This window comes from Dreissena polymorpha, chromosome 1 (assembly GCF_020536995.1).
Source record: "Dreissena polymorpha isolate Duluth1 chromosome 1, UMN_Dpol_1.0, whole genome shotgun sequence".
NCBI lineage: Eukaryota > Metazoa > Mollusca > Bivalvia > Myida > Dreissenidae > Dreissena > Dreissena polymorpha.
The window spans coordinates 10,178,320-10,187,972 of NC_068355.1; the positions used below are offsets into that span (position 1 = coordinate 10,178,320).

Below are 9,653 nucleotides of genomic sequence, written 5' to 3' on the forward strand. Positions count from 1 at the left end.
AACGCTTTATAATTTTTAGGTTTTTAAATCTTCAAAAGATGCATATAATGGCTATATTAGACCATGGCAAATGTTCAGTAATACTGTTTCCTCATAAATATCATAACTAAACCGAAAATTTGCGAATCTGAAACAACTTTTTTCCATTTTGTCAATTTACCAAACCGTGAAAAGATCCCTTTAAAAGAATGTCCGTAAGAAATAAATATACTAGACATCCGTAATGTTGGAAATAAATTGATCCAATTTAGAAGGATGAAAGAGTCCACTAGGCGTAAATGGGTTGAATAACAACGTTGACGATAATTTACACGAAATAATGCATATATTACAAATATTCCACCTGTTTAAGTACGTTTCTGACTTCGTCTGCAGGTACTACGCAAAAGCTGTTGCCACGGCCACTATGACGAAAGATGCGGCAACCGAGTTGTTCATCCGGAAACGTTTCTCGCACATCATTAACGGGGTAAATAGAGCGCGCGTGTGCGCGTGCATGCTTTCATGCTTGTATGTTTGTGTGCAGTTGTGCCGCAATAGAAGATTGCATCAGGATTGACCGCGCCCTCATGGTATTTTATTAAGGTTACTGATGACAGAGAAAAGTACAGAAGACGCTCTATTCCAGAGACGATCGATTTCTTTTCTTTAAGGGACGGTGTGCAACACCAAGACCACTGCATGTCGGTTACATTTTCCATACGAACGATGATCAGTCATTAAGTGTAAGGGGGATTCGAACCTGCTGTTAATGGATCGTGAATCTAGTTTGCTTTCGTCCACTTCTTAGCATATGAAGCTTAAAAACATTGTTTAACTTCATTTAAAAATATGATGTATGTACTTAAAAATGTGTGCTTACTTATTGACTGCGCATGCGCGAAAAGTGTTTTCCCAGATAAGCGTGTGCAGTCCGCGCAGGCTTATCAGGGACGACACTTTTTGCTTTAACTTAATTTTTGCTAAGAAAAGACTTTCTTTAAACGAAAATTAGCATACAGCTGAAAGTGTCGTCTCTGATTAACCTGTGTGGACTGCGCAGTATTATCTAGGAAGACACTTTACGCATGGCATTAAACCCCCTTTTCACGAAGGACTGCTCACTTTATTAAAATATCACTTACAGCCAGGTACTGATGTCCGCCCTAAATACAAATCAACAACAATCTCGTGTCATTTTAGATAAGTCTTCGCTATGAAAGCATCGAAGATTCTGAGTTGAATATGTACGTTACTATGACTGGAATCATCATTTATAAGGTAGGTTTCAAGGACAGAAGAATCGTGGATTTTTCTCTCAATGAAAATGTGTTAGAAAAATTGTGTAGACGTACTCATGATAAGCTATTTAATTCTATGTATCAATAGCGCATCAACCGTAGTATCAGCAGTATAGGCATTATTATCTCAAAGCCCTGTAAAGTTGGAATCCTTGGGACTTCACAGCGCGTCATTATGAATCAATCAGATCGATTGATGAAAATTCAAATACGAGACGCCGAACTAATATGCATAAATTCAATGCTGCTATTTTGCTTTTGTTAAAAAATTCATAATGTATACATTCTGATATATTTTTGGGGAAAATCGTCGCTCTGCCAATCTGTGAAAAGTGTTAAGAAGCTGTTTTTGCAGACAATTGCTGCCAATAATCCGTTGCCGAATGGGAAAACGGTGCAGACGGTTGATGGAAGGGAGGTTGCAGATGGTGGATTCTATTTGGACCAACTGGCCAGCTGGCTTGCCGGTCTCTCGGGCACGCCCGATAATGATCACGCTATGGTGTTTACCGAGTAGGTCGTAATTTTACATTTCCAATATATCGAATTAAATCGAACAATTGCAACACAGTAAATCTGGCATGCTCGTGTTTGTGTTTTATGAAAATGTATCCTTAAATGTTCCCATCTTATTATTTTTAAGTTAAAACTGTGCTATTGAAAATAAAACTCATTTTATAATTCGTGTACATGTATGTATATGTATTCTGAAAACGAAACATAGGCCAAAATAGTCATTTGTATTTACTTACATCAACAAACATGTATGAAATTTATGTTGGCTTAACTTTTACTGTTGTAAAATTTTTGAAATTCTCAATTTCATAAAAAATATTTTATGACATGCCGAAATGCCGTGTTTCTATGGTAACTTAAGTTTACGCCAAGTAAATTTAGCCCATTTGATTAGGTACGAAACATGATCGGTAACCTTGAAGTTATGTTTATGAACTGTGCAGTAGCTGATTAAAATTTAAACATGGAAAACCGAAAAAAGCGTACGGTCTTAACATAAAAAAGTCGGCGGGGTTCGCGGAAACAAATCATTTTTACGCCTTAGTATCATATGCGTAAAATCAAATGATGTGCATATTTACGCCTGTTTTTGATTCCAATTTCGTTATGTATTAGTAGATAAGAAAGACAGCTTCGAGGTATGCAAATATGCATTGCTTATCGCGCTATATGTGAACATCCTGCAGGTACGACATATACTCGGTTAAGAAAAAAAAGAGAGATTACGATGTGATTGGCATGGCCCCGATGAATGGTGTATGTACGAGCGAGCGTGTGTCCATCCAAGAGGACAACGACTACTTTCAAACAATAAGTACCGCTGCGCACGAATTAGGACACAAGTAAGGCCATGTAATGTAACAAGTATAGTCGTTTTGATTCATATACTTTAGATATATACATGTATATAAGGATATACATGTATACTGACTTGCAGTGCTGGACAGTAGCCAATATACTGGATCTGTTGGGCGACTGAATCACCGGAGATCACATTGTTAAACGACAAAAATGTGCTTCTATTATGTTAATTACATATATATATATATATATATATATATATATATATATATATATATATATATATATATATATATATATATATATATATATATATATATATATATATATATATATATATATATATATATATATTATATATATTCAATACACATTTTAAGTATAAGATACATAAATATGAACAGATACCGATATGCATTGCCTAATAAATAATTATACTGATCGACAAGCCTCGCCATGTAAACCTTTCATATACTCGTCAAATACATTCTAGCATACAAAGACATTTTCTGACTTTGAATGCTGCTGAACCGCTAGCTGAGAATTGTTGCAACGGTTGAAATAGCGTCCCAACGATTTGGGATCAGAAGGTAAGTAAGTTAGGAATGAGTAAGCTTCGAAACATAGCGCAAGAGTTTTCATGCATGTACTTTTTCCATAAAGTCTTGGTTCCGACCACGACGGCGAAAAAGAAGATGCGATCGCCTCGCTTGTTCCGCCGACGCTACGTTCATCATGGCCCCGTCCACGTCCTCATTCAGTCGCGACGATGCGTACACGGTGAACCCATGGCACTTCTCGAAATGCTCTGTAAAGCAATTCAAAAAGTACATCAAGTCGCTGGGTAAAAACAAGTAAGTCCGTATAGGGCAGCAGAAAGGAACGAAATAGACAAACTAGGTCTATAAAATTATAATACTAGCATAATTGTATTTATTCATCGCAACATCATGGTCGTGAGGTCATATTTGCTCGGCATTACAATATCGGTCCGAAGTCTGTATTGCCAATATGGACCATTCGCAAAAATGACAGTGATAAGTGGTATAAAACTTAAAGTAACATTACTACTCAAAATCAAAGAACAGTTCATACAATTGTTCGTAAAATAAACTTTACCAATTAAAAATCAGTGTTCTTTATGGCAATTGCCGAAATTTCAACGCCAGATGTGGACTGGTAAAATAGATGTTTGTAGATGCAAAATGCTCGTTTTCATTATTGTTTTGCATATCTATTCATACGACACATGGACACTAAAATGGTGTTCGTGTGTCGTATGAATAGATATATTCGCGGGAATTTATTGTGGCCACAAATAAATAAACACGAGCATTTTGTATCCACAAAAATCTATGTAATCATACCACATCTAGCGTTGAAATTTTGGATATTGCTATAAGGAACACTGATTGTTAAGGTGTTAACTTTATTTTACGAAATACTTAACGAAATTTTCGTTGATTTTGAGCGTTATAGAGACTTTAATGTATAAACAAACACCTAGACATATACAGTGGTGACAACAAATATGCTGAACGCATAGCACATGTTAGGTCCTCATAATACGATTTTGATTATAATAGTTCCATAATACGACTCAAAGATGCACCATTCTTTCAAGCTGCCTGCTGGACGCCGGAGAATCCATGGACGAGTACAAAATCCACTCGAGCAAGCAACCCGGGGAGCTGTACTCGCCCGCAGAACAATGCAAGCTCGAATACGGGCAAGAATCTGAATTGGGGTGCGGCCAGGTAAGGTATAAGAGAGGATTACGATGTGATACTGTTTGATATAAACCCCGGAAAGGGAGGCAGCATTTCAAATTGACTATAAAACTATCACCATAGTATATTTTTAACATAATCACCATCGTCATCATCATTATCATCTTATCATCATCAACATCATTATCATCATCATTATCATCAACATCATCATCAATCATCATCACCACCTCCATCATCATCATCATCGTCACAATCACCATCACCGTCATCGATGTTATCATCAATATCTTTATAATATATTATTAATAATTCTTCTTCCAACTGTTCCTATTTCTCTTTTTGTTCTCTCCTCATTTTAATTTTCAAAGAAGCCGGCATTTTTGATAACTTGCCAGAAATGTTTACCAAAAATGTCGCGTGTAAATTCCGCATCCTAACCTAAAATGTCAAAAGTTGCCATAAAGAGATTGATGGTTTCTGTCTCATCTATAACTTTGCCATAAATTGATTGAGTTTCAAATAAATTATCTTTTTTATTATTATTATTATTGTTATTGTTGTTATCAGTCGGCCACAGACCCACGGATATGCCTGCACATGTCATGCAAGCAGCGTGACGGTGAATGTACCGACATTGCTGCCGCCCGAGGCACTCCGTGCGACAAGCCTTCACTGAACAAGGTACGATTAAAATTAAGGCGCCCAGAGCTTTGATTTCATTGATTCAAAATTTATACGAAAAAAGTTAACGCATATGTGTAGCCTACAAGATAAGTATTGATGCAAAGCATTAAAGGGCGTCGGGAATTTCAGTGTAAAAGGCACTCAATGAAGTTACATGGAACGATTTTTTTTCTACTGTAAATATTAATATATTGGCCGATTGTTTTAAACAAAATAGAAAAAGATATTGGTATAACCATTATCTTTGAGTTTATGTTATAACTCCCAAATAACCATTATCTATGATGTTGTGTTATAGCTCCCAAATAACCATTATCTATGATTTTGTGTTGTAACCCCCAAATATTTTATAGTTCATTTTATTTACATTGGTTTTCTTCTTTTTTACTGGAATCCGTGTGCAGTTTTCATTAATGGAACAGAACTGTGTAGGTTTTAAAAAATCTGCTTCATCTTGTAAGCGTATTTTCATATTTTTCTCAACTTCAAGGGGAGATGATTCTAAACTTATTCTTACGTTCTCATTTACGATAGGAGTTGAGTAATCATTGATATGAAAACACGGTAAAAGTTTTAATGTGTTTACGAACCATCCCACCCTCTCACACATATATTTCATGGGCATAATAAAAACAAAAAAATGTTATAATAAAACAGCATATTTATTTAAACTAAAATGTCTACATCAAAACAAAAAGTTAACATGGAACACAAATAAAATAATTTGATTCTACTGGGGCTCGAACTTTGGGACTCTCACATGTGAAGCGAGCGTGTAACCACTACACTACGGAACCGCTTGAAAAATCACCTTCTAACTAAGGTATGAATAAGCTATTAATAGTCGGTTTAAATGTAAACCCGGAAGTTTTAACGCTGGATAGTGAGCGGGGTTAAAGGTCCATACCAAAGAGTCCATACCACTGGCAAGATACGGGTCAGGCCTGCGGCCTTCTATATGTGGTTCTTAAAAAACCTGTAGGACGACTTGATAGTAATGAGACTGGGATGCTGTGATGGTGCTACTCATAGATAAGCGGCTGCTTCCTTTATCAAGACTCATTATTACAATTAATAATACGTGTCGCGCTTTGCGCGTTATAGCGCCTTTATCAGAAACTAGGTGGATATTGCAAGGATAGTGAAACAAAGAAGTTTTGTTTATATACAAAACCAGGAAGTTTCACCGGTTCGCGTATTTGCCCAGTCCCTGTGATCTTTTATTATTGCACAGTCCCTGTGATCAGTTATTAATTAAAAGAATTAGCTTTGCATTATTGGCAATAATTGTTCTAGTAAATGTAATAGGCACAAATGCAGTACTTATTTACACTAATTTACACAAAACAATCACCATTATGCAAGATATTGACAACAAAAATATATACATTGATCCGTAAAATAACTTCTCCTCCCATAAGCGAAAAAAACGTATTGCATACTAGTCGCCGCACTTCAGAGCGACGCCAATAAATATACTTGTTCACAGTCCGACGAACTTCAAAACTCAATTTTGACGTGGGAGTCCATCAATTAAATACATTGTTTATTATCAAGAAGTACACGATCAAAACTGCATGAAAGGTGACAAGAACGTTGGTGAAATGGACACATTACTGATTTGATATAGGTCGAATGTCTAGTTTCTATTTACTTAATTTTTTATTTAACTACATGTAAATACATTGATTCTGTTATAGTGGTGCAAAGAAGGACTGTGTGTCGATAAAGGGGCGTCCGGTAATCAAACGGTTACGGGTTAGTATTGTACGAACGAAAAAAAAAGAAAGATATATTTGGGCTCTTCTGGATTCAACTTGTCTGTTTGTCCTGTTGTAAGGTGCGGTTAACCCTTTGCATGCTGGGAAATTTGTCGTCTGCTCAAATCTCGTCTGCTGAATTTCTAAAATTAGCGTTTTCTTCGATTTTTTTCAAAGAATACTATCAGAATAGCAAACAGTTTTGATCCTGATGAGACGCCACGTTCTATGGCGTCTCATCTGGATCCAAACTGTTTGCAAAGACCTTCATAATTCGGTTCCAGCACTGAAAGAGTTTATAGTCCAGTCATTGTAACCAATGCTATATTATCTGCATAGTATTCCCATTCGTAAGAGTTAAGAGTAACAGTTATCCGACTTTGCTAACTGCTAGAAAATATTTTTATGACCAGTGGTGAATATAAATCGATAACACATCTAATTCTTTTTTAAATGTATGCTTACACATATTTTGTATTTTTTGCTGAAATAATGACTTCGCGTAACGTTATGAAAACGACGTCATTTCATCGTATAACAGTGAATATTAACAATTATTTTCACTGTTGATGTTCACTATTCCAAACAGCGATTTATCACTTCTTATTCACGTTTATTTCCCTATATACAAACGGAAAGCATAAAATACAAAATTTTTATAAAACTCCCATTGAAAGCTAATCAACAATTCAATTACTTACGTCTATTTCAGCAAACAATACAACAACGACGATATCGACGCGGCCTTCGACGACTAAGGCAGCGAGTACGGCCCTCATACCGGAAGAATGCTCCGATTGCACCGACTGCTGCTGGTACAACAAGCTTTGTGAAGAAGTGAGCGCCGACTTCGAGGACATATACGACTACGAGCCTGACTTCTTGTGTGACGACCCCTCCGGGCGGGACCGTTGTTACGCCACGTGCATGTGTGAGATAGCATTTCAAACTGTTTGTTCCACCATCATTGTCCCATTACAACCCACCAAATCCAAGTACATGCCACCCATGCAAATTTCATCCCCACCCAGTCCCCGGTGAAAAGTTAAATTCTCATCAATAACAGGCGCACATTATTTAAACTTTGTAAGGCGCTTAATGAGCAAGTGTAATTTACATACTTATATGTGTGTTCTGCTGTTGTTATTCCTTCAATACTATTTGAACATATTTGACAAAAGTCATAGATATGTAAACCTAAGCGTGCTTGTTCGCATTGGTACTTAGGGATTTCAACGATTCTTCTTCGTGTGGAGCTCCTTAACTTCTTATTGGTTTTAAATTTTAATTCTAAAAAATATGTTCCTCTTCGATGAATTATCTCAGATTTAGGTCAATAAAAATGTGCCATAAGTTATTATCAAGCTACTCAACAAACTGTTTAATTTGTTATGAGTCCATAAACAATGAAAATCAACGAATAATTCGGAAAATATTTCGGAAAAAAGTTAACACATAAACAAATAAATGTTCCTTATAGCACCAACCAGAATTCCAACGCTAGATGTGGTCACAGGTGGAAGTAACGTACCATGGATAGTATATGAGCCCAGGAGCCCAATATATTCAAATTAATATTATATAAAATAATGTTTAATGAGAGATAAATTGACAAAGAGCCTTGGAAAAAAATCCCCAACCTCTGATCTTGTAATGATTCCAATATCAGATGGTGGAGATTTTTGTCATGGCTATATTGGGCTCCTGGGTCCATATACTATCCAGGGTACGTTACTTCCATCTGTGGATGTGGTCTGGTAACATAGATTTAACAATACATAGCAAATTTGCTCTTTTGTGTGGGACAATATATTCAACACATGTTCATGTACCATGTTAGTGTTCGTGCCTCGAATGAATAGATATCGTTGCGGGAAATCAAAATGGAATATATATTGCCAAAAATTATAAAAACGAGCATTTTGTATGTAGTTAAATATATGTTACCATACCACCTTAGCGTTGACGTTTTGGATATCGCTATAAGGAACACTGATTTTGTATGGGTAAACTTCATTTTACGAAATATTCGTCGATTTTGAGTTTTTACCGGTATGTGACATTTCTAGATCAAAATGACGTTTACACACCAGCAATATTTTCTTCTGTAGTGATTCAATAATTTCATAATTGATTTTAGTGCATTTGCTTGATGCATTTTTTCAGGAAATATTGACCATACTTTAATACATTGATTAATTAAGCTCCACTGCAGCAACGAGGTATCTATATTACCAGGATGTTCCGCTTCTTACATTTGTATTTGATTTTATATTTCAAATTAACCTTTACCTTGTTTTCATTTCTCTGGGACTATGATAGCAGTGAACGAAGGATTCTATGATGAACACAATTATTATAGTTTCTGTCAATCACTTCGATCGAACGTATTCGAACATGTGGACACATCTGTATTGATAAATAAATCTTTCCTTTTTTTCAGAAGACGATTGACAATGTGGGCAAGAAATAATCGAGAAAACATTCTCTGTTACGGCGGTCCCTCTGTTACCACGGACACAAATTGCTTGCAACAATTATATACATGTATTACGTTCTTTGACACAACTTTATATTGACATTTCTTTTCTAATAAACAAAGCATCTCCGAATTTGTTATAAGTTCACTTCCACCCTTGTAGACAACTGTAAACACTATATTATCACGAATAGCATGTGTGAAATAGATATCTTGTTTAACAATCTTAACAATTCTAAATGATATACGTATGTGATTCCCACGTAAACACTGGTTTTGGCAAATCGTTTATATCTAAATTTTGTCAAAATCCTATCACACATACAACAAGAGACCGTCGGAGACGGGTGATGCTCCTCAAAGTTTTTTTTTGTCACAATATTTCACTATATATTCAGAT

The 9,653-nt window shown here is 35.8% G+C and overlaps 1 protein-coding gene across 1 annotated transcript; it reads left to right on the plus strand.

The window, feature by feature from the left end:
* The first annotated feature begins 1,666 nt into the window (after positions 1 to 1,666).
* Positions 1,667 to 9,247, plus strand: LOC127864931 (A disintegrin and metalloproteinase with thrombospondin motifs 3-like). The gene is made up of 8 exons (XM_052404819.1): positions 1,667 to 1,793; positions 2,483 to 2,638; positions 3,261 to 3,451; positions 4,222 to 4,354; positions 4,898 to 5,011; positions 6,715 to 6,772; positions 7,487 to 7,725; positions 9,218 to 9,247. Exons 2-8 carry the CDS (start codon positions 2,555 to 2,557, stop codon positions 9,245 to 9,247), a joined length of 849 nt encoding a protein of 282 aa, XP_052260779.1. The 5' UTR covers positions 1,667 to 1,793; positions 2,483 to 2,554.
* Positions 9,248 to 9,653: the final 406 nt, after the last annotated feature.

What these genes read in the sequence shown, in the direction of transcription:
- LOC127864931 (XM_052404819.1), top strand. Translation starts at nt 2,555, where the DNA reads ATGTACGAGCGAGCGTGTGTCCATCCAAGAGGACAACGACTACTTTCA. An exon ending in GCGCACGAATTAGGACACAA is followed by an intron (nt 2,639 to 3,260) that starts GTAAGGCCATGT and finishes TTTTCCATAAAG; the next exon opens with TCTTGGTTCCGACCACGACG. An exon ending in ACAAGCCTTCACTGAACAAG is followed by an intron (nt 5,012 to 6,714) that starts GTACGATTAAAA and finishes ATTCTGTTATAG; the next exon opens with TGGTGCAAAGAAGGACTGTG.